The 25234-nt window shown below is 37.8% G+C and overlaps 1 protein-coding gene and 1 pseudogene across 1 annotated transcript; both read right to left on the bottom strand.

The window, feature by feature from the left end:
- Nucleotides 1-8370: 8370 nt before the first annotated feature.
- On the bottom strand, nucleotides 8371-8826 carry LOC142356874 (iron-sulfur cluster assembly 1 homolog, mitochondrial pseudogene; annotated as a pseudogene).
- A 1395-nt stretch (nucleotides 8827-10221) lies between these two features.
- On the bottom strand, nucleotides 10222-23749 carry LOC142356876 (uncharacterized). Its single transcript, XM_075408644.1, has 4 exons — nucleotides 22875-23749; nucleotides 16546-16858; nucleotides 11316-11709; nucleotides 10222-10847 (listed from the first exon to the last, which is right to left on the bottom strand). The coding sequence occupies exons 1-4, from the start codon at nucleotides 23743-23745 to the stop codon at nucleotides 10305-10307; spliced, it is 2121 nt and encodes a 706-aa protein (XP_075264759.1). The 5' UTR covers nucleotides 23746-23749; the 3' UTR covers nucleotides 10222-10304.
- Between the last annotated feature and the right edge of the window lie 1485 nt (nucleotides 23750-25234).

Below are 25234 nucleotides of genomic sequence, written 5' to 3'. Positions count from 1 at the left end.
CAGGACAAGTGAAGAAAGATTTTTTTTGCAACAAAAAAAAGTGTACAAATAGTTAAAACCCCTCATACCAAGAGAAAGAGTCAGACTTCCAGCTGCTCCCTCTGCCAATACAGTAAAATGGCAGAACGCACGATCACTCGGGACACAAACAGCTTGTCCGGACCTCTGAATGTGGAACAACAAATTTCCGTGAAACGTACCCCGATCGATCGCCCTTTTGAAGTCTTTCAAACTTCTCACCGTTCGGGTCGACTGAAGTCCACTTTGCTCGGTCCTCCAGAAGAACCAACAACGGAAGCCATCCATAACAGGCAATACAGAAATGGTAAACTGGCCATTCTTTTGAAATTGTGGCAACAAAAACCAGTTACCATTTGTCGCCGTCAATGCATCATCCATGGAGTATGCTCCTCTCATCATAAAGCAGTACCCTCTTCCCTCCCGAACCTCTACTCGTTCAAAAAATTCGCTCCCTGGCAACTCTGTATCTTTCTCGATATCGCCCACAACATTGAACCGCGAATACATCTCCGAGATGCCACTGGAAAGGCAGATATCGCTATAAAATCCGGGCTCCAGATAAACTAAAGTTCCATCACTCGATGGGGTGAAAGCTGGCAGTCCAGGTACTTGTCTGCTGATTTCAGCAATCGGTTCAGCAAATTGACATAGGCTTTCCTCTCCAAAGAACCCAGCCACAACCATATCACTTAGCAGAGACATTTCGAACTGAAAATATCATGTACAGTTAAATCAATGGAAAAATGATCAATTGTTACATGTTATAAAACCATCACGCACAAAAACATGCAATGAACACTGCAGTTAACGCACACTAAAAAGCCATTATAATTAAGCTAACTACAACCTCCTTAGCCAGAGATTACAAGACAAGACTGTCATGAAAACATATTTACAAAAAACAAAAAAAGTATTATGCTTTTGTACCCCCCTCAAAACCAAACAATCCAACTGAACCCAAACTTCACAAATTGCACACCTATAACCTTACGAACAACTTTGTAGATCAATTGCTCACAAAACCAACTATATCTAGACATTTTCATCTTTAAATACACAGCGGGCAACTTGAATTCAATCAGGTTAAAGTCAAGACATCTAACAATTTCGATTAAACTTAAACAAGTCTCAACAAAATAAAAGCAATAAATATAAACAACATAATCTTTCACAAAAGAGAAATAAAATCAATCACAATTCTCATATCAGTTAAAAATTAGCAACTGCTAATCAACTAGTCCAATTCAGGTACAATTCAATCTAATGTCTATTTCTGATCAATCTACTATCATTTATGCTCTGTCACGTCGACATAGAGCCCGCTTCCTCTTGTAGCACCAGATACCCAAAAATATGCCAACGGCTAGGCAGCAGCCTGCTGGAATCAGGGTGCTCAGTAAAATTGTAGATGAGCTTGAACCCGTGTCAAGCTCTCCACAAACAGCCTCCCAAAATGGAGAGAACGACAGTGGCTCCCCTTGCTTATAAAACGTTGTCCCCCACGAGCAACAGTTGGCCACAACATTTTCCATATCCTTCAAAGACACGTTTTTGCACATTGCTTTCTGAAAAAGTATCCAATTTAAAATTTTCAAAACCTTGATTCTCGAATCTAGAATATCATATTATCAGGTCATTTTTCCAAGACACTTTGACGACAGTATAAGCGCACGTCATCAAATATAGTCGACCTTTTGGCGCCCGTATTACACATAGAACCTCCTTCTATTGGGTTGTTTTGTTTAACTTGACGCCACCTTAAATAAATGAAGCAAGCAGTTACAGAGGAACAGTCTGGTCCCTCCTTCGATTGAAAGTTTTCGACTCTAAGTACTCTTTATTGTTCACAACCGGAGCCTCTAGAAGCCCTGAGCACCTGACTAAAACAAAGGAAGCAATCTCAACAAAATCATAAGACCTACCAATCCGACGCCAACCGCATACTTACCGTTTAAAGACCCAGAGATGATCTCAGAATGATGTCGACAAAACTCAAATCTTATTGGAAAAAAAACGGAATTAATTGCTTTAGAAGGATATGAATGTTTGTTTTGACGCCATGCCAATTTTATTGCTTTGTGAAAACCCCCAATAGAGTCAAAACCTGGTACGAGTTATAACTTGAACAATAGTTTGAACTCCAAGTACCATCCATAAAATTGGACTTTACCAATGCCTTGGCTCCACACATTGTTTTTAACCCCCAAAATAATCCTCAAAACAAATAAATCCTCTTTTATTGAGGCGCCTAGGTATTGTTTCTCTACCAATTTGTTATTATTGATTATCTAAACTACCCAGTAACACAAATACATTACCGTCAAAATAGAGACAACCGGTTGCGGAAACCGCTTATGCCAAACATCTGCATATTCTTAAAGCCCCCATCTGAAATCAGATTGTTACTCAATGAAACGACGCCACTGTGAAGCCTTAAGCAGTTTGCAACGTAGCAACCTAAGAAAAGAAAAGTAATCAAAATAAACAAATAAAGCCGGTTGCCAAAACAAATTATCACAATCTCTCTTCTATTGAGATAGGATACAAACAAATCCATTTTTCTCACTCCTATTTGGCATATTAGCTGGTTGTAAAAATAACAAAAATTAAAAGTTGCAATTGAATTTTCCAAACTAAAGTATACTCACTCATTCAATACAACAATGTTGATACGAATTAATGGCAAACTTGCAAAGCTTAAATCTATATTTTATCCCGCTACAGATGCAAAAATTATCCACGCAACCTTTCAATTCACCGATCTTTTGACAGAGACGTTTGTTGTTAAGAGCACATCAGCGTTATTTCTTGTTCTCAAGTTTGCCTTTGAGCACCACATTCCATCAAGTACTCATACATTCAACAACATTATTGAATATTGAACAAAACAAAAATACAACGACAGTAAAATACAAAAAATTTAGCTATGTTTGTTTGGAAACTCGCTTTCTTTATCGCCGTATTTGCCGACAAAATTTCTCCAGCTCCCAACTCAGCAGACAACCACATTTTGCAATCAGGAATCTTATTTAATTTTCAACAAAAAGTCCTCGTAGCAGAAAAATTTGTCAACATCAAATTTGTCCTTCCTTTTCCACCCTATAACGCAACGCTTTCCAAGTACCTCAATATATTAGCCCAATCCCTATCAAAAAATTGGAACGCTCCTACCGAACTTTGTCAACTGAAGTACACCGAAGTAAATGTCACAACAACATCAGCCGAATGGATTTACAACATCACGCAGACTGAACATAATAGAGCCAGAAGCGACCTCAGAAATTTGATCAGCGAAATCAGGAATCTTCTTTCACCCAAGCAGAGCTCAAAAAGAGAAAAACGAGCAATGGGAATGGCTTTAGGTGTTGGTGCGGGTATAATGGGCCTTGGTCTAGGACTCGCATCGGAAGATTCTTGTATCCTTGGAATCCTTGGTGGTTGCAATGAGCTCGGGAGTCAAAACAGAAATGCAATCCTCTCAACAGTCCACTACGTCAACAAAATGAATGCGAGATGGAAAGAAGCAGCCGGAACAATAGATAACAAATTTTTTGTACTCGGAGAAGAAATCAACGATATGAAAAAACAACAACAAGATATTACAACTGCTCAAAACGCAAATTTCGAAACTATCCATGGGCAGATGTCGGCAATTGAGAAAAATGTGCACGCATTAAGAAACTGCGATCAATTTTTCTTCTCCAGACAGCAAATGAACCAACACCTAGCTAGCATATCGTCGATCCTCAATACGTTGCAGACAATTATAAGATCTTATAGATTAGCATTAGCAAACTTTCGAGCAAATTTGCTGCAGAACTTATCGGCTATGGTCAATGGTTTTCTGCCGCTGTCCATCATTTCAAAGGAAATATTGCACGAAATTCTCATTGCAGTCATGACAAATGAAATTGAAAATGGAAGCAGACTAACCTTGGCTATACCTCTGAATGAGATACTCACCTACTATGAGAGCAAACTGCTGCTGAAGGTAGAATCAGATGAAGTCGGTGTTATTTTTACGTTCTCTGTACCGTTTGCATCTAAGTCAACCATACTCACAGTTTACGAAGCGATACCAATCCCAATGCCATTGCAAGATGGTACAGCAAATCTATGGGATCTCGAGGAGCAATACATTGCGACAACAGACGATCAAAGTGAGACCGCGGCGGTATCAAAAAACGACCTAGAAAAATGCGTGGGCTCAAAAGTTTACACTATTTGTGAACAGACTTTCGCAATGGAGAAGACTAGCTCAACATGTCTGGCGGCACTCTTACTTCAAGACCAGTACCGTTCAATGGAAAACTGCAATCTCAAACCAGTTAAACTGCCACTTAAAGAGAAAGCCAGGAATCTAGGTTTTGGTCGGTGGCTGGTAACGTGTGCACACTCCAAATATAAGCTACAGGAAAGAAGAATGAATTCAAGCCTACCTATGCCTATTAAAATACACGAAGGCTGCAATGTTTGCATTATCACCATACAATGCGGACACGAAATCCAGGGACCAAATATACACCTGAAGTCTGACCTGGAAACGTGTTCAAAAGTACCAGCTGCACGAGTCAACGTGGAGCTACCGAGCCCATTACACGACCTGTTTAAAGACTTCCCAGAACTCGATGAGTTTCCTCATTTACCCGATATAGCGACAGCCCGCATCACCTTATTTCAGGAGGTACAAAAGCAGCTAATTCGACTTCCCGAAGAACAGAAGAACGACCCAGTGAGGATCAGAGCGTTGAAGGAACCGATTACGTTTGAGATGAAACAGTTGAGAACAAAGCTGACGGAACATATGTCAGGCTTCACCACGATCAAGCTTTCACTTACAGTTGGACTACTTTCTTTCTTAACATCACAAGCCCTCCATATCCTTTGGACATACCTGGCCCACAAGAAGCTACCCATCCATAACAAATTTCCGTTCCGCATAATGCTGGAAGGACAAGCAATCAAGACCAGACCAGTTGCTGCAGTCTCTGAAGAAGATTACAACTATTTAATGTCACATCCAGATCACCGCATTCACAAAAAAAGTGTCGTTATTCCCGAGCGACAATTTCAGCTACCAGTTCCAGAAGCAGAGTCAAGAATTCTACAAACCCGTCATAACGAACTCTATCCAGAGGTTCCAAACGTGTACTCACGTATTGGAATGGCTTAAAATTCTGATTCATTTAAAAATATTTATAAAAATTTCATAGATAATCTCATTTATCTTTTGCATGTTCTTGAAATATTGTATTAAAAAAAAAAGTCAAGCTGTAAAGTTGTGGTTGGCTTTGCAGCAAGACACGAAAAAGTTCCGTGGTTTTTAGAAGAAAAAAAAATGTTCATAGAACGGTTCATATCATTCTTTCTCTATCTTTCATTGCATGATTCTCTTCAAGGCATGATTATTGCAGTAATTTGATATGAAGCAGTAATATTGTAAATTTTGTAATAAAAAGAACTGCACTTGCTTACAAGAAGGACGTGGCACTTTCAACCAGTTGGCCAGTGTAATGGATTCCCATTGAGCAATTTGATTGGACTAAAAAGGAAGGGAAAGCAGTGCAGATAAAAACGGAGAAGAGAAAACAGCACGGAAAGAGAGGGGATAAAAAAGGAACAACACGAAGAAAAAAGGAGAAGAATTGAAATAGGAAAAAGGGACAGACAATTTGATTCTATTTGGAAAACAGTTGGTTTAATATTGTTAATTCAAATTCACTCTATCTCCAAAAAACCAGTTTTGAAACCTTGCTCAAATATCTGACAAGTTAGGCAGCGAACCCCCGTTGATTGCTAAGGTTAAAATTCTAGTAGCCAGACCACTCCGCATTCTATGACTATGGTAATATACAGAAAATAAGAAAACAGTTTGGATGGAGATTTATTTCACTCATTTAAAACATTATTACTACAGTCAAAAGTAGCACAAGTAAAACATTCTGATAAGAATAATTAATCTTGGTTATTTGGTTAATTAAAACCCATACAACACAATTATATAACACCCACACATTAACAATAAATGCTTCGAGAGCAACTAATCATTAAGTTATGAGTGATCAAAATGGCTTCTTCCGATTTTAGGTTAAACAGCAAAAACATCCGGAATCTCTTACAGAACTAGAGTAACATCAAGCCGTCGTAACAAGGGGGAGTGGGCGGTCAAAACTCAATAAAAATTGATATCATGCGATTATACCTCCTCAGCAGTTTTGCTGAAACAAACATTTAGAGGAGACTGGAGACTAGTAGAGCTCCAAGATCCCTGAACAAAGTCTTATTGTCCTCGGGCTTAACCAGTTTATCCAGCTAAGTAAAATGGTCAGGCGAAAAATGATCAAGCGAGAAATCACATAAAAAGACCAACAATGCCCCCAAATGATTTTCATAAACTTGCTTTAAACATAATTCACTCACTTCGGACGAATTGCACTCGAACAACTAAAACGGTACCTTGGTTTAATCTGGACGCGAGGGTCTTGCAGGGTCGGCAATAAGGTTGTAAAAGGTGTCCAAAATGATACTAATTACGGCGCGCTTTTCATATGAATATTAGCATATTCAAACTGTCGCCATTTGAGTTCCTCTGCTTGAAAATTAAGAACGCTCGAAGTTTAGATCAGGCAAGAATAAAACATACCCGGCAGATTGCCGGAAAATAGCCGCCGTTGATTCCAATAAGCATGATTGGGATTGAACGAATAGAATATATTGAAAAAAAAAGATTTTTGTACAAAAATAATTTTTAAGTCCGACTTACTTTGATGGCATTTCGTAGTTGAACATACTTCTGTTTCTTAGAGAGAGGCTACAGGGGCTACTATCAACACCAATAAGCATTAGAGGTGGTAACTAAGACTTATAGGAACGACGTTCAAATAGCGGGCATCTAAAATTGGGCTTTATGGGTTTATCCCGTTTCTATTTCTGACTTCAATTTTTTATACCGACTCTGTTCATTTTGAATTGCTTTGCGTAGCAACTGATGTTCAAATTCACTTTTAGCAGAATGAGAGAAGAGAGAAACTAGCCTAGAGAAGTCAAAAAGATTTCACGCAAAATGCCGAAAAAGCGGCAAAATGGTAAAGCGAAAAAAAGTTTGACGAAGTAAAAAAAAATACGAGCGCAATAATAGCCGGCTGAGAAGATGAGGCCGGCTATTAAAAACATACCCGGCAGATTTCCGGAAAATAGCCGCCGTTGATTCCAATAAGCATGATTGGGATTGAAAGAATAGAATATATTGAAAAAAAAAGATTTTTGTACAAAAATATTTTTTAAGTCCGATTTATTTTGATGGCATTTCGTAGTTGAACATACTTCTGTTTCTTAGAGAGAGGCTACAGGGGCTACTATCAACACCAATAAGCATTAGAGGTGGTAACTAAGACTTATAGGAACGACGTTCAAATAGCGGGCATCTAAAATTGGGCTTTATGGGTTTATCCCGTTTCTATTTCTGACTTCAATTTTTTATACCGACTCTGTTCATTTTGAATTGCTTTGCTTAGCAACTGATGTTCAAATTCACTTTTAGCAGAATGAGAGAAGAGAGAAACTAGCCTAGAGAAGTCAAAAAGATTTCACGCAAAATGCCGAAAAAGCGGCAAAATGGTAAAGCGAAAAAAAGTTTGACGAAGTAAAAAAAACATAGCCAGCAGATTGCCGGAATAGCTGCGAAAGAATAGACCTGCGTGCCATATAATAGAAATAGAAACAGATACAGATCTAAATTGAAAAAAAAATCGACGCCGCTCAAAAAACTAGGCTAAAAAACATTCAGCGATAAATTAATAAAGCTTGTTAAAATTCATTCCACAGAAGCCTCTTATTAGGGACCTTTACTGCACATATGAGTTCCTTTGACCTTAAACAAATTCAAATTAAACTTAAGTTTTAAAGTGCAAAAGTCATTTTATTGAGTGAGGTAAGTCACGTATGATCAAAATCTAATCACGCAAATAACCTAAACACTTTCGCTTAAGCGAGTGAGAAATGACGTCACGCGCGCAAATGCCGTTAGTGAGAGGAAGAAGTCATTCAGAAAATTTGACTTTTTCAGCTTTGCTGTGTGAACAAATGTAAAACGAAAAAAAAAGCGTCAGACGACGAAACAAAAAAAAACCAAGAGCACCGCAATATAGCTACGCTCAGCTTACAGCTTCGCAGCTATAAAAAAAATACGAGCGCAATAATAGCCGGCTGAGAAGATGAGGGCGGCTATTAATAAAAAGTCACTCGAGAAAACGTTCAGACAAAAATTTTGCATGAAAGAAAAACACGTCCTCAATTATTGCTTCGAGCATCTTTCGAGAGCAAGCTATTAAAAAGGTATTCAATCTTTTTAGAGCAAACTTCTTGTCAAGAGATATACCTTGCATAGTCCATGGTGTAAGTGAGGCCATTGCATCCCTTAGTCTTGACTCCGATTCGGATGGCAGCGGCCGAGGGCTCCTTCTGAAGCAACACTCGCAGTCGAGACACTGCAGCTGGGGTGAGTGTGATGGCAGCTCTGGTGGCGACAGGAGACGCTCTGGGAACTATCTTCACAGCTGCCGATGCCATTTTCGAAGCCATTCTTTTTTTTGTTATCAAAAGTCTGTCTTAATTGAAGTTTCTGTCTGTCAGTCAGTTTTCATGCATATCACTAGAGTGACGCGAAGTAGTTACACATAGCTGTAGTTTTTAATCGCTTGTTCGGTCTCTTTAGTTCATGCTCTATTTACGCAACATATCGCGCCTAAAACGAATCGGTTTCATAAATCTTCAGCACAAAATCCCAACAAGAATAGTAGATAACAAATTAACTTAAAACGAGGAACTGCTTCTGTAGGTATTATATACGTCATAACTTGACACTAAACAATAAAGTTCAACAATAAATTCAAGCATAGCCAACTAAGTTTGTACGAAATACTCTCAAACGCTTGCTCATTAAAGATTTTATAATGGACCTAAATTTGTCGCAATTCTTGATTGAATTTTAGCAGCAGAAATCCGCAAACTCTGAATGAGATATTTCGATCGAGCATAACGCCAGAATTCAAACGTCATAAAGTCACAAGAAAATTCGCAAGATCTAAATAATTGCTTGGAACTTTGAGCAATTACGACGTATGGTCTAAATTCAGAAAACATTCATAACATAGCCGGCAGATTGCCGGAATAGCTGCGAAATAGACTTGCGTGCCGTAAAATACAGATGGAAAAAGATACAGAAGTGAGTTGATAATAGTTATCGCCGCCGCCTATAAAACTTACAAGTTTATTTCAAAGGAGGTTGTTTTTGGATGCAAAAAAAATTTCCCTGTCGCGTCTCGAACCGGCGATCTCCGGATTAACAGCCAGTCGCCTTAACCACTCGGCTGTCGGACCATACAATCTATTTTCTTACAATCAAATTTGTTTTAGGAACAGATTCTGCTTCTGAATAACCGCAATTTAGGTCACGCAGAAAGCGTGAAATCAAGCGCGAAAAAGCCATTTAAGCAGTGACGAGACAGAATGTTCTAGAACAAATGTAAAACGAAAATGAAGCGTCAGACGACGAAACAAAAAAAAAAACCAAGAGCACCGCAATATAGCTACGCTCAGCTTACAGCTTCGCAGCTATAATGAAACTTAACGTTTTCAAATTCCTCCAATAATTAACATAGCCGGCAGATTGCCGGAATAGCTGCGAAATAGACTTGCGTGCCGTAAAATACAGATGGAAAAAGATACAGAAGTGAGTTGATAATAGTTATCGCCGCCGCCTATAAAACTTACAAGTTTATTTCAAAGGAGGTTGTTTTTGGGTGCAAAAAAAGTTTCCCTGTCGCGTCTCGAACCGGCGATCTCCGGATTAACAGCCAGTCGCCTTAACCACTCGGCTGTCGGACCATACAATCTGTTTTCTTACAATCAACTTTGTTTTAGGAACAGATTCTGTTTCTGAATAACCGCAATTTAGGTCACGCAGAAAGCGTGAAATCAAGCGCGAAAAAGCCATTTAAGCAGTGACGAGACAGAATGTTCTAGAACAAATGTAAAACGAAAATAAAGCGTCAGACGACGAAACAAAAAAAAACCAAGAGCACCGCAATATAGCTACGCTCAGCTTACAGCTTCGCAGCTATAAAAAGAGGTGAAATTTTGTGACAACTTATTAATATTCCCTCCAAAATATCCTGCACATTTTCCTCCAGAAAAGATTGATATTTTGATAATTAATTGCACAATTATCAAATTTCTGTGTAAGGATCGGTCTGCGATCTTACAAACACAGTTTTATACAATCATCAAATTAGCCAGTCAGATATAGCTTTAGACGCTGCCGAGTTGAAACTACTGTATAGAGCTAATTCATCGGCCATCTCAGCGTCACAACTATTGTCCATTCGATGCTCACTACACTCGCTCTCTCCAACCACAGAAGAAGAACAGTTAGATTCCAGGTCATACGACATGCGGGAATCCTCGTCATCAAACACGCGGTTCTCCGAGGACATAATCGGAACTCTAAGATAGGGTTCCACAGCCCACTTACATTTCTCCAAGTCAAACTTAACCTGGAAGGGACGTTGTCGAGTCACTTTCAAATCCTTCCTTTCGTCGGGAGAAATTTTCGGACTGACGCTCATGAAAAGTCGAATATTTGGGAATATGGTAGAATGTTTAGCTGCTAAAGAACCGAACTGCTCCAGAAGTTCAGTAGGTAGAAAAGCAAGAGGTTGAAGCTCACAGCAGATGAATTTGTCCATGCGCAGTGACTTCACAAAGGCAACCCCTGCATCAGAGTCCATCAACTCCCACTCAAACTGTACTAATAGTTCGAGTAACGCCTGAAACCATGTTACATCAGCAGTGGCAATAATTTTGAAAAATTCTTAACTTATTAGTGGGGGTGGTTTAGATTCATCAAAGCACCTCTTCCAATGAGAAAAGGTAACAAACTAATTTTATTTTCTTGTTAGGTTTGGGCAAGCAGGTGTCATTCATTGGCATTAGTTGTTAAAAGCATAAAACATCATCATGCTCAGTATTGATATTTTGAATTGACACTTTCGGTATAACAAAGCTGGCATATTGGCTGAAAAAAGAGCCTGCCAAATCAAGATAAGTAATCATGACCAACAGTCAAAACTATTTGCGTCGTTTTTAAAAATGAAATAAATCAGCTGTTTTATCATGACTTGCAAATAATATATTGCAGAAAATTTGACTCACCAAAAGGCTCAGAATCGTTTACGTACTGAAATCAAGTTTTTCACACGGAATCTAAAAGTTTCTCTGAAGCTTTTTTTACTCACGTAGAATGCAAACACAAAATCCTGCTTGGCGACAAACTGCTCCGACGAACTTGCTGTCGAGGGATCCACTTTACCGCTATTAGCTCCCCTCGAATCATGGCCGTTCAAATTGATATATGACGTCACAGATGCAGATCTGGCAACAGAGGCAGTTGCTGCTGAGAACATAGCCGCTCTGCTCTTCATCAATTTGCACAGAAACAACGAGAGGTGTCGCATCACGTCTTTAACGAGAGGCAACTGGACCAAATTGCAGTCACATACCAGACTCACTAGCCAATGTAGAGAGGCAATGGAGTGATCCAGTTTGAATGAGTCCCAGAGAACCCTCACTAGATGCTCGTGGAATGATGCGTGGATTGAGCAGGCACTCACATACACAAAAGGGAGGTATCTAAACAATATCGATGTAAATATCTGCAGCCGAAAGTAAAATGGAGTTATACGAAAGCTTTTGAAACTTTCCTTGTTCCTATCCTAAACTCTTATAGAGATCGTACTTATCTAATCGATTGCTCTCAAAACAAATCCGGCCTCGCGTGGGTAAAATACAAAATCAGACAAAATCTGACAAAATCAGACAAAATCAGATAAAATACAAAATCTTTGATAGTTTTCCAAACAATATTAAGAGAATTGGTCCTTGAATTGTTGAAATTGATACCACTTAATCCTTAATTTTCGCACCACGATTCCTTTGCTCTGGTTATTTCGGAATAAGCAACACATTGAAATTTGACGATTTTTAAAGAATAAACCTTGAAGCATACTTGTGTACCCTTCTCGCAAGATTATGAGACCGGTCAGCAAAACAAGTTCTGGAATGCGGCCAGCGTTTGGCCGGGAAAAACCTGCTTTTGTTTGTTCCATTATTTAATTAATTGACCAAGTTGGAGCTCTGACAAGGTTAAAAAAACCAGCCAAATTTAATGACAATCCAGAGCTCATCTTAATGCAACTTAGCCTCAAACTTCATCAATCGGTTGAAACCAATCACAATTAAAATATTCAGCGTCTCTGAATCACTAAGGTTCAGGTCATTGGACATGTTTGAATACTTCCACACTTTCAAAAAAATGCTCGATTATTTATCCACTGCTAGAAAGGCGACTGCTAAAGAATACAGAAAAGAAAAATTAGCAGTAATAAATGAAAAACTTTTTAGGCAAGTATATATTGACACGACTTATTGACACGTGTGTCTGGTTATTTTCAGCAAAACAAGAACAGCAAGAATTCAACAAACGAACTTCAATCTTTAGCACCCAAAATAGACTTCTTTGTCACTTTTTCTGAAGAAAATCTGTGGTCGTTATCTCATCATCGAGGAATTGGTTTTCTACACGCCGTGATTGCGACGACATCGACTCAGCAGTGTGTTGCTGTGTGAGGGCTGAAAAGCTATCGAGTGGAACAACTATCAGTCCCAAGTCGCGGTCTACCCAGTGACATAACTCAGGTTGCTTTTTTAATTTTGAACAAACTTTTCACTAAGTTCGAAAACGAAGTTCAATTTAGGAAAAAAAGCAGCTTTGGTACTTGAACATTCACCTCAGTCAACACATATTTTTTCTGAAACTGAGCCGAATAGCATCGCAAGCAGTGGTCTATCAAAACAGATGACCAACCTAACAAAGGAAAACAACTTTTACCTTTCATTCGCAGTTTTATTTTCTCCTGCACCACGGAAAATTTATAAAAGTCAGGTACTGGAACATCTTTTGAAATAAAGGAAATTTGGATTCATTGTTGGGGCACTGAGTACGATTCATCGATGAACCAAAAATCGAATTGGTAAATTGAAACTAATCTCCAAGGAACTATCAAATCACGAGGACGGTCCAATCTACGCCGAGAGCCTGCTCCAAGTAGACAAGGCCTTTAAAAGGTTTGAACTCCGAAAAGACTAACACTAACAGTCATCTTCAAGACAACTTAGTACAGAATTCAATTGGCTTTTCTATATGAATTCTATGTGCTAGTAACAGAATAAGGCGGAAAGAGGCGGAATAACGACCAAAAGAGTTGAATGCTCGTGGAATGATGCGTGGATGGAGCAGGCACTCGCATACACAAAAGGGAGGTATCTAAACAATATCGACCTAAATATCTGCAGCCGAAAGCAAAATGGAGTTATACGAAAAATTTTAAAACGTTCCTTGTTCCTTTCCTAGACTCTTATAGAGATCGTTATTATCTAACCGATGGCTCTTCAGACAAATCTGGCCTCGCGTGGGTAAAATACAAAACCAGACGAATTTGCAAGTTTTCGAAACAATATTAAGAGAATTGGCTCTTAAATTGTTGAAATTGATTCTACTTAATCCTTAATTTTTGCACCACGATTTCTTTGCTCTGGTTAATTCGGAATAAGCAACACATTGAAATTTGAGGACGTTTAAAGAATAAACCTTGAAGCATTCCTGTGAACCATTCTTCCAAGTTCATGAGACCGGTCAGCAAAACAAGTTCTGGAAATTCTAAATTATCAGTATTCAATGAAAAACTTTTTAGGCAAGAATATACTGACACGACTTATTGACACGTGTGTCTGGTTATTTTCAGCAAAACAAGAACAGCTAGAATTCGACAAATGAACTTCAATCTTTAGCACCCAAAATAGACTTCTTTGTCACTTTTTCTGAAGAAAATCTGTGGTCGTTATCTCATCATCGAGGAATTGGTTTTCTACACGCCGTGATTGCGACGACATCGACTCAGCAGTGTGTTGCTGTGTGAGGGCTGAAAAGCTATCGAGTGGAACAACTATCAGTCCCAAGTCGCGGTCTACCCAGTGACATAACTCAGGTTGCTTTTTTAATTTTAACAAACTTTTCCCTAAGTTCGAAAACGAAGTTCAATTTAGGAAAAAAAGCAGCTTTGGTACTTGAAAATTCACCTCAGTCAACACATATTTTTTCTGAAACTGAGCCGAATAGCATCACAAGCAGTGGTCTATCAAAACAGATGACCAACCTAACAAAGGAAAACAACTTTTACCTTTCATTCGCAGTTTTATTTTCTCCTGCAACACGGAAAATTTATAAAAGTCAGGTACTGGAACATCTTTCGAAAGAAAGGAAATTTGGATTCATTGTTGGGGCACTGAGAACGATTCATCCATGAACCAAAAATCGAATTGGTAAATTGCAACTAATCTCCAAGGAACTATCAAATCACGAGGACGGTCCAATCCACGCCGAGAGCCTGCTCCAAGTAGACAAGGCCTTTAAAAGGTTTGAACTCCGAAAAGACTAACACTAACAGTCATCTTCAAGACAACTTAGTACAGAATTCAATTGGCTTTTCCATATGCATTCTATGTGCTAGTAACAGACTAAGGCGGAAAGAGGCGGAATAACGACCAAAAGAGTTCTGGAAAGAAAACACAGTTGGAACAGCGGTGACCTCAAAATCTATGGAACCAAGCTTGCACTATGCAGCAAGCAAATCGATCAAAAAATACAAAAATTGAGACTGTCAAACATGCAAAATCTGTGTTTCCAGTGCCAATATGGCAGAGTAGCCGTGTTGACCGGTGCTTTTGCACCGGTCAACACGGCAACTCTTGATGATCCGAAAAATTTGAATTCCATTGTTAAACTTAGTGCAGTTCAAAATTTTTCATCAAGCTTATCAATTCAGTGAAGAAACTCTTATGGAGCAACTCAAGTCATTATCCATGTTTACAGCAGCCGGTCCTTCGAATCTGTATACCGAATTGAGACTCTAGGTTCTTGGAGCTAGTTAATAGATTAATACAAAACTGATCAATACCTTGGTTTTTTTCTTCCAGAAGAATTTTGGAATAAAGCAAAAAACCCATAACCATATCAGGTTTGTGTTTGCCAATTCCAAGACCAGTAGCAAGCAAAATAGTTTGGTTATGTTTTGTCCTGTGAAGAAACACCAATTTAGTAGGACTCGATATTGTCTGAGCCCCCAATTCCGGCTCCCCCTTTCCAGCATGGATGTCTTTTCCGTCATTCCAGCTTTGGCAGTTGATATGGCGACAAATGAGTGTAGAATTACTACGAAATAGAGACTGGGTGTCGATGTCTTCAACAGAAAAGGAAATGTTCGTTCTGTAGAACAGTTTTTGACATCTATGGTGATCATGCCATTGGGTCTCGCGGGTGAGGAACCGCAATTGCAAGACAACCTGATTCGAAATAAAATAGTGCATGCTTGCTCATCTGCAATCCTCTCATCAGTAATGGAAAGAAGGAATATTATACCAAAAAGTCAATCACGCCCGGAAACACAATTTGCCCACGTGGAAAGCAGGCAAAACAGCTGCATCTGATGTAACTGTTACTTCGTCGCTTCAATCTTATTTCCTCCTCCACGGCGATAGCGGCTCAATAATGGCGATCACCTTAGTTTCTCTTGCAATCGAAGTTCTTGGTATAATATCGGCAACTTTCAAAAAGCACTCAAGCGGTTGGCTGTTTTAAGTGACAATTGCTCTTTCCAGGCGTTGTCTGTTCAGTTCAGTGAACTCATGCAATCCTTATCCAAGCCGCTATTCGGGGATCTTCAAAATCCTATTATCCTGAGCCCGCAATTTTAGTATTTTAAATTACTTATTCGCCAAACCAGAGGGGAGATTGTTTAAACCATTGTCACCTAATGAGTGGGGATACTATAAACTTTTACATAAATTTTTACCATTCAGCGGGGAGCAAAAATAACGGTCGATTGAAATAAAATACATTAGACGAAAATCGGAAAGAGCAGATAACACTTTGTCGCATTCGGAGAGTATTTAAGTTCAATATGTAACATCAAAGGGCTGTCACAAAATCATTAAACTCTTTACAAAACTCTGAGTGCTCCCTATCGAATTTTTGTTATTCCTTTTTATCTGAGTGACCAAAATTTTGAACACCAAGCTGATTTAAATTGAATTTCATGAAAGTGTTAATTAGGCAGAACTGAAAGAAAACCTAATTGGTAAATAATTACATAAATCCGACAGAAAACTAGTTCCGGATTCGGAAGACTGAACGCTAACAAGAACTATTCATATCTCTGCTCGTAAGAAATTTTGGAAACTCAAGTATTGAATAATGAAATTCGTAAAAGCCACTTTTAAGTCAAATGAACCTGTTTTCGCGGAAAACATTGAAAAAATATTGATACTAACTTTAAGCTAAAAGTGGAGTTTAGTAAGTAATGATCCTTAATTTTCCTTCATTTTTCCCCATTCATTTCAGTATTGGCGTACCTGAGAGTTGAATCGTATACATAGTCTTTCAGTTTCCGACAGTAAAACGAAAACGTTAATTTGGCCTCACTCGCTTTTATCGCACTGCCGATCGTTATATCATTCGAGCTCGTATCACATGCGTTGTTTATTTTACTACTACTCTCCGCGACAATTGAATATGAAGTGAACTTCTGCAAGATATCCTTGAAGAGGAATTCGAGGTAGATTTCGACTGTGGGAAGAACTGAGCGCTTGCCATAATGTAATTTATTTTCTAATTGTGACAATATTGATAATATTAAGTTGCGCACAGCCTCCTTGAAGCCTGATCCTGAAAAGCCAAAACAATAATCGACATTTCAAAAGTTCATTGCGAATAGCTCGCTGTAACTTATAATTTTTCACTATTATTTCGATGACACCATCTAATTGGTTCTGAAATTCTCTATTTTTTTTTCTATAATCACATTATTTCATGAAAGCATAGACTTAAACTTCCGGTCTTTGTTAACCAATTTTAATTAAAGTCAGCTATTCAATTTCACTAGATAGATAAAAAGAAATCCAGAAACGACGCAAAACGATGAGACCAACTGACATCACCAATTTGAAACTTGAAAAAATGTGCGAGTAAGAAGAATATAACAGCCACTTCTTCGCTAACAGATAGAAAAATAATGCGACTTCAGTATAACAAAAACCAATCAAAATAAAAAAGGACTCGTAAGCAATTGCATAAAAAATAGCGGAGAGGGAGATAAAAGTAGTGAAATTTTGCAATTGTTACTTTGTTTCGTATCTTCTACTCCTATGGCAAAAAACCCATAGCCCTAAACATGAATAAAATCAGAACATCCTGATGACAGAAAAAAAACCCTCGTGTCGCTACTTCACGCAGCGCTTAAAAATCTTTAAAAAACAAATTGCTCGCATATTGTACTTCACAAACGTACTTTACACGCAATAATTTTATAAATATATATATACCAGTAAAATAAGTGACAATTTGTCTCATCTATATACTTGAACAAGCTGTAAAAAAACATCATATGAAAGCAATTAAAAATCTAGAACTCAGCAACTAAAAATGACAACAAAATAACATAGAATGCAGATTGCCGGAAAATAGCCACGATAGACTCTTGTGGCCTCCCATGGAATTGAAGGAACTAAATAAGATAGACAGATTGAACACCAGTCCTTTAATAGACCACTAGAATTTTTCGGCTAGATTCGGACTGTCATTTTTATGAGACACATACGCTCTATGAGGAAAAACCCTAATGGAGCTTTTTCAAAACTAATATTCGAAATCAAAAACTCAAGAATCTAATACTCAAGAATTAGGGCATGTACGTTTAGCACTACTTAGATGCACACTTTTATCTTTAGCTAGTAAATGCTCATAAAACTTGAAGTTGATTAAGTGAGTTCAGAAGTCATTTTTTGGCATGGTAAGTCACCCAATTGCCCTAAAAGCAGAACAAATGACGTCACGCAAACCACTTTTAAAAGGAAAGCAAGAGAAGTCACTGAAATTAAAAAAAACCAATGGTCGCAAGAATCATCGATGAAGACGACGAATTAAAAAAACACGCTGTTCTCAATAATAGATGCTATCGCTTCGCGGCTATTAAAAATGACATTTGGTTTGTAAGACCCCAAAAATGCCAACAATAAGAAAAATAAACGCCAGTCAATTCCATCTGAGCACAGAAGAACTAATATTATTGACCGAAAACAGATTTGAAATGCGGCTAAATCAACACACAAAATAAAAAGCAAAAGTATAACAGAAACTACGAAATTATGACGACAAACAAAAACTGAACTATAGTCTAGTTTAATTATTAAGGTAAAGATTATAGAGTAGGCCTTGTCACTATTGCCTTCAGAATGATGCTTGGTATCAAAAATTTCTGCTCACGTAAATTCATACTTTCTGCTCATTACCTAACTTTCATGCCCTAATTAACCATCAGCAGGTTAACTAAATACATGTTGTCAGCTAGACTATCCTGGCTGTTTTAAATGCACTACAAAACAGATAATCCTATATGATATACACGTTTCAAAAACATTTGACTTTAAGAGTTTTGGATCTCATCCTCTCCCTCCTCAACTGGAATGACACTTTCATTCTGATATGTTTTACACAATAAAAATTTATTCAGACCAAATTTCACTCAATCTGAAACTTATTTAAAAAACAGCAGGTAGATTGCCAGTAAATGAACGCAATAGCTTTGTAAATCTGCAGCCTCAAGCAAAAAAAAACAGACCAAAAAATAAATTTATCTTCCTTTTATTAATTGCTGAGATAGATTATTGCTTCTTCTATTATCTGCTCTCAAAAAAACCTTCGAATAGATGACACACTCATTTAACCTTATCTCCTAGATCTCAATGAAAGAAAAGTCTTTTGATAGTGAGAAAAGTCATTTTTGAGAGTGAGGTAAGTCATATGTGATTAAAAATAATCACAAGACTGAAAACAAAACTCGCTCTATTCAGAATGCAAAATGCCATTCACACAACTCAGTTGATATTGAATGAATGAATTAACAAGATTTGAAGTAATCGTGACGCCATATGGTCGTACTAAGAATCTTGAACTAAAAAGGCCAATAATAGCCCCAGCTACCGCTTTGCGGCTGTTAACAAGATACCCTACTCGCAAGCAGACTTTTGGCGGCGGTTAATATCCACTCTTCATACTTAAACGGATCACCAGTTCCGTGTAAACTATATTATTTCAATTCAGCTAGCAACGAAGAATCAAACAGAATTCAAACATGAGAGACAAAATCAAAAAGGGGAAACATTAAATTCTAACATCTGGCAAACTGTTCTCAAACCATGCCTTCGTCAGTAGCTAGCCGGGTCCAAGGGAGGCTAGCTCTCAACTTAGTGATGGACCAAAAAGCCGAAAACAGGTGCATTAGCAGAAGGGGGGTCGACGAGCGGGAAATGGTGTGCGGTATGAGTGTGGGAAGTGTGTGCATGGGGCTATGATATGTTTGTTTGTCTGTGTGTGTTTGTGTGTGTGTGTGTGTGTGTGTGTGTGTTATGGGTAGCTGGAGGAGGTGCAGACTGCCAAAAAACTCCCCCTGACTACATTACTCTATGTCTTCTCATCTGCTTCAAAGGTGTGATCTGTATGAGAGTCCACTTTGAGACTAGTAAATCTCTATGAGAACTGCTCATCAGTTAGTGTGAGAACCTTGGTACTTTATCTGTTCCAGCTTCGAGGACAAAAAGGCAAAAGTAAAACTCAAAAATAAAAATTTGGTCCAAAATATCAAAATATGAATCAAAAAAGACCAACAGGACTCATATAACTGCTTCAAATTTTATTTAAAAACCAAAGAAGTGAACACTCACGCACCTGTACAATTGAGTTTGAGAAGTTTCATGCTTAGTTTAATTCGTTAATCCTTTGTTAATCACTCATTATCGTTCAAGCCAAGAAATTTTGAGGGTTGACGCAAATGGGGCCGATTTTTGACAGCTCTCAATACAAATATACGCACTATAACCGGTCGTACATAGAATAGTGATTAGGACTCAAATAAGGCGCACTAACAAAGATAAGAAAAGAATTAGCACGCAAATGCCTACTAATAACAAAAAGTGATGCTTGCAAAACAATGTTACATCCGGTAAGAGGTACTAAGAAAATTGGCACAAATAAGGGCCAACGTAAAAAAGAACAAAACCATTAGGACTGACAACTGGCGGTTATTCAAATCAAAGTGTGGACAATTTTCATTACTGAAAAAAAAGTGCTGCAAAAGATACTAACTTCTTGTCATAATTCTTCTCTTTGACTCCTTTGCTTTGCCTTCGACTCTTTAACGCTTATTTTTACAATCATTTCTAATTGAGCTGCGTTGTATTAGCGTAATATGGACCAAGCCTGGAAGGCGACAAAGAAACGATCTGAGAGGACTCCAAATCCAGTGGCCGAGAAAACGTCTCAGACCAAACAATGCAAGTAAACGCAGTCGAATAAACAGAAACAAAACAAAAGCAGACGAAACACGCGCAAGAATTCCCTCAAATCACAAAAACGAACAGCTGGCAGATTGCCAAAAATATCCCCGACAGCTTTGCAATCAGCAGCCTTAAAAAGACAGCAAAATGACCGCGCGAAAAGGCAATTTATGTTTTCCATTAAAAGCTGAGATGTTATATTTTGAGTAGGCATCTGTAAAAAATATTGCGGTTTCTATCTGCTCTCAAATAACCATCACTTAGAATGACACACACACACACACACACACACACACACACACACACACACACACACACACACACACACACACACACACACACACACACACACACACACACATACACACACACACACACACACACTCGACCTTATATTTTTGAACTGAAGTAAAGAAAAGTCAAATTGAGAGAGGAAGTTAAAAAACCAAGAGAAGGCCAATAATAGCATCAGCTATCGCTCTGAGGCAATAATAGCAAAAGCAATAATCGAAACAAACAGTTGATAGCAACATTTCGGAGGACAAGAGAGCAGGAATAAAGGCAACAACTAAGATCAAAAAGGTGCAAAGTGCATGCTCTCAAACGGAGTAAAATTTAATACTCGTATTTTTTAAACCATTGGCATGTAAGAGCTCATTTTGTCTCTTTACTAAATTTCAGAACTAAACAACTCACTGCTAATTTTTTCCCAGGTTAACACGGGTAATTATGAAACAATACATGGTTCCACCACTGATGCTGGCCTTTAAGTACATGCCACCTCTGTTACCAACTTTTTAATTTCCAGTGTAACAACCCCAATGGGCTAGTTCGATTTTGTCGGCATCGTAACTATTGATACGAATGGCAAGGGCTAGCATTCGTAAATCTGTTGTAGTAAAAATGTAGTCTCCTGTGGCCCATTTTTAAGAAGGGCAGCGCTTATCAACTCTAATAAGTATTTTGCTAATAAACGAATTAAATCGTCAGGTTTTCCGCCATAATTGGGGTTACTGGTCAAAAATTCGTTAGCGCGGCGATGAAAGAATATATAATATCCACGGTTTTTGAATGAAAGATTGCTGGGTTTAACGAAGGGGTGAAAGCAATTATTTTCGAGTAATGACCTCATGGGTATATAGGCCTAATCTGTTGCAAATTCTATCAAGCGTCAGGCGAGAAGCAAGGGTAAAAGGTACATCATAGCGGCAATGATTGAGTTACGTTTGACTTCCCGAAAAATTTGCTGAGGTTTTTAAACGTCACAAGAACTCTTTAAAAGCCGTTCTAGCTTAACTGCTTTATATGCTCATGGCCTTGATCTAATTTTTGAGAGGCTATTCCTGCCTTCCGGAACTGCAAGACTTAGATCCCAGAATTTTTATTAATTAAAGATAATTTTGGTTTAATGAACCGGTTACAATAACGCTTAAACTCATGGCGTTTTCTTGTTTAAAATTTATTTGTCTGGTATCTTCCACATTCAAAGTTCAGATCATAAGAGAAATGGTTTGGAAAGGATTGATACTAAAGGTGATAGGCAATAAGAATGAGTAAAGTTACATAAGATATGTTGCAACATGTGACCAATCTTCTACGTCCACTATCTATTGTACTAATACGTTAGGTCAAAACAATCTTCACAAAACGACACGCTACCTATCGGTGATATCGACTGATAAGGGCGAGTACCCTTAGGCCCAATAAAAATACTCAGAGAGCGCGAGAGAGAGAGAGAGAGAGAGAGAGAGAGAGTTTCAAAATTGCGATTCTGAAAACAACATTTGGTTCAAAAATATTTGAGATCAAATTGCCTGGTAAATTATGTTAAGAAAAATGAAAGCATATTAGATTGTGATCAAAATAAATTAAGCCAACTTAGTGATATCGCGATTTCTCCATTTGATGTAAAATAAATCTATTTTTTTCTTATTTCCAAATAGAAAATTTGAATTCTTTCATTATTTATCTGCCTCACAATCAGATATTCGGAGATAAACTTCAAAAATAATTCTATAATTTAAAGGACCTATACCGACTTGGTTGTTTTGATAGACATTTACTTCCGCGAATAGTTATTTTTTATACTCCAGACAAAAATTATTTTTCGCGTGCATCGAACTTTGTGTACAGCTGAGAAAGAGCATCGGTTGACAAACCCACTTTTCTTTAATTAACCTTTCAAATTTGATCGAGTTTCGGGCGTTAGCAAGTCACCCTAGAAGCCTTCTAACGACAAAAATACAAAATTCTACAGCTTCTATGCCCACTAACGTAGTATATTAGACTTCCATTGGTTCGTCCAATGATTAATGATATTTTTGATAAACAATTCATTTCAATCAACTCACCTTGATTTGAAGTAGAGCTATTAACTTGTTTATGTGCTGACAAATTGTTGCTAGTTGATATGGAAACGGCTGTCAAATGGCCAATGAGATTCTGGTGCGACTGGAGAGGCGAGTCCATGAACCTGGTCATCACGTGGTGGTTGAGAGATTGAAAAAACTGTTGCCTATGCTGTTGATTCTCACTACAGAGCTCACTGACACAAAACTGGCACATATTTAGAGTAGTCCCTTTGCCGCCCTCCAATATTGAAGCTCCAATATTATGTTCCTCATAAGGTGTCTTTACCATTAAATCAGTCAAAAGTTTATGGAAAAAGCTTAGCATTAGTGAATTCTCTGGCAAGCAGCAGTTTCTTATTAAAGCTTTTAGTTGGCTCCGTATAATTTCTGCTTCATTCGAGTTTGTTCTCATATTTTTGCACCAGGTATCTGGGTCGAATAAAAACTGAAGGTCATTCTTGTCCAATGGAGTACCCGGTTGCGCTAATTTTGAGAGAATATCTCGAAAATTGGTTTGAGAAACGCCAGAAAGGATGAAATTTTTAGTGGCATCTGAATCTGTAGGAGCACCACCAAAACTCTGAGTTCTATCTGATCTCTGCTGCGATTCTACGAGAGAGCTTCTTTTCGACTTCGATGCGGATTTAGAAGTAACAGTTCCTAAACTCGAGCTGACATAACTTTTTCGTTGCATTGTTGATTTCTTTAGCACCTTCTGCAACATAGGAGAGAAGACATCACCAGCACCTGCATTTGTAGAGCTTGCAGCACTTTTCTTTGACTTCTTCCGCCTTTTATCTTCGGATGAAACTGACTCATCGCCAGATGACGATTGACTATCTTCTTGTTTAGCAATCTTAGATACTTCCATATGATATTCTGAAAATTGAAGGAAATTAGGTATTGAAAGAGGAAACATTTTGATTTTTAATAGTAGGTTCTCGAGCACAACAGATGCCCAAGGCAAATGAAGCTAAAAAATCAATTTTAAAAAAAACCGCAGAAACTCTAAAAATAAAGCGTAATTTTCTCTGAAAAAATCCAAGAAATTTATATTTTGAATAGAACTAAAATATGAATAAAATTATGTAAAATAAAATATTTTGGATTGAAACTGTTCTCGCTTGGAAATATATAAACATACCCGGCAGATTGCCGGAAAATAGCCGCCGTTGATTCCAATAAGCATGATTGGGATTGAAATAACAGAAGATATTGAAAAAAAAAAGATGTTTGTACAAAAACATTTTTTTAAGTCCGATTTATTTTGATGGCATTTTGTAGTTGAACATACTTCTGTTTCTTAGAGAGAGGCTACAGGGGCTACTATCAATACCAATAAGCATTAGAGAGAGGTAACTAATACTTATAGGAACGATGTTCAAATAGCGGGCATCTAAAATTGGGCTTTATGGGTTTATCCCGTTTCTACTTCTGACTTCAATTTTTTATACTGACTCTGTTCATTTTGAATTGCTTTGCTGAGCAACTGATGTTCAAAATCACTTTTAGCAGAATGACAGAAGAGAGAAACTAGCCTAGAGAAGTCAAAAAGATATCACGCAAAATGTTGAAAAGGCGGCAAAAATAGGTAAAGCGAAACATTTTTTTAATCGACGAAGTAAAAAAAATAGGAGCGCTATAATAGCCGGCTGAGAAGATGAGGGCGGCTATTAAACATAGCTGGCAGATTGCCAGAAAATAGCCGCAATAGATTCGTAGATCGGCCGTCTAAAAAAACAGTAAAAAAGACAGACCAAAAAAATTCGTCTTTTCATTGAAGGCTGATCTGTTATATTTTGATTAAAAAATCTGTATAAGTTATTGCTGCCTCTATTAGCTGATCTCAAATAACCTTCATTTAGAGTGACACACACCCATTTGACCTTATCTCTTTGAATTAAAGTAAATAAAAGTCAATTTCAAAGTGAGGAAGTCAATTTTGAGAGTGAGGTAAGTCAAGTGTGACCAAAAATTTAATCACGCTCATGAACGAAAAAACTCGCTCCACTAAGAGCGAAAAATGACGTCACACATGCAATTGAGTTGAAATTGCATGAACGAATGAACAAAAAGTGGCTGTGACGTCATATGGTTGTAAAAAAAATCATGACCACGAAATAAAAAACATAGCCGGAAGAATTCCGGAAGTCACTCGAAGCGTCAAAACTTCAATAACATGATTCTAATCTGACAAAAATCGCGAAAGCAAACGGCAGATAATAATCTTAGAAACTAAGTTAAATCTTTTCAAAAAAGAAAGCTCAAATTTAAGAATCAGAAAACACCTATAATTAAACTTCTAATCACTGCAATTAAGACAAAAACAACACACACTTGTTCCTTGTTGTACATATGCT

This window comes from Convolutriloba macropyga, unplaced genomic scaffold, assembly GCF_964194025.1.
Source record: "Convolutriloba macropyga unplaced genomic scaffold, txConMacr16.3 SCAFFOLD_983, whole genome shotgun sequence".
Taxonomy (NCBI): Eukaryota; Metazoa; Xenacoelomorpha; order Acoela; family Convolutidae; genus Convolutriloba; species Convolutriloba macropyga.
This window is presented reverse-complemented; position numbering and strand designations above follow the sequence as displayed.

What these genes read in the sequence shown, in the direction of transcription:
- LOC142356876 (XM_075408644.1), bottom strand. Translation starts at nt 23,745, where the DNA reads ATGGAAGTATCTAAGATTGCTAAACAAGAAGATAGTCAATCGTCATCT. An exon ending in TAGCTCTACTTCAAATCAAG is followed by an intron (nt 16,859 to 22,874) that starts GTGAGTTGATTG and finishes TTGGCTTTTCAG; the next exon opens with GATCAGGCTTCAAGGAGGCT. An exon ending in GTATACGATTCAACTCTCAG is followed by an intron (nt 11,710 to 16,545) that starts GTACGCCAATAC and finishes GATATTGTTTAG; the next exon opens with ATACCTCCCTTTTGTGTATG.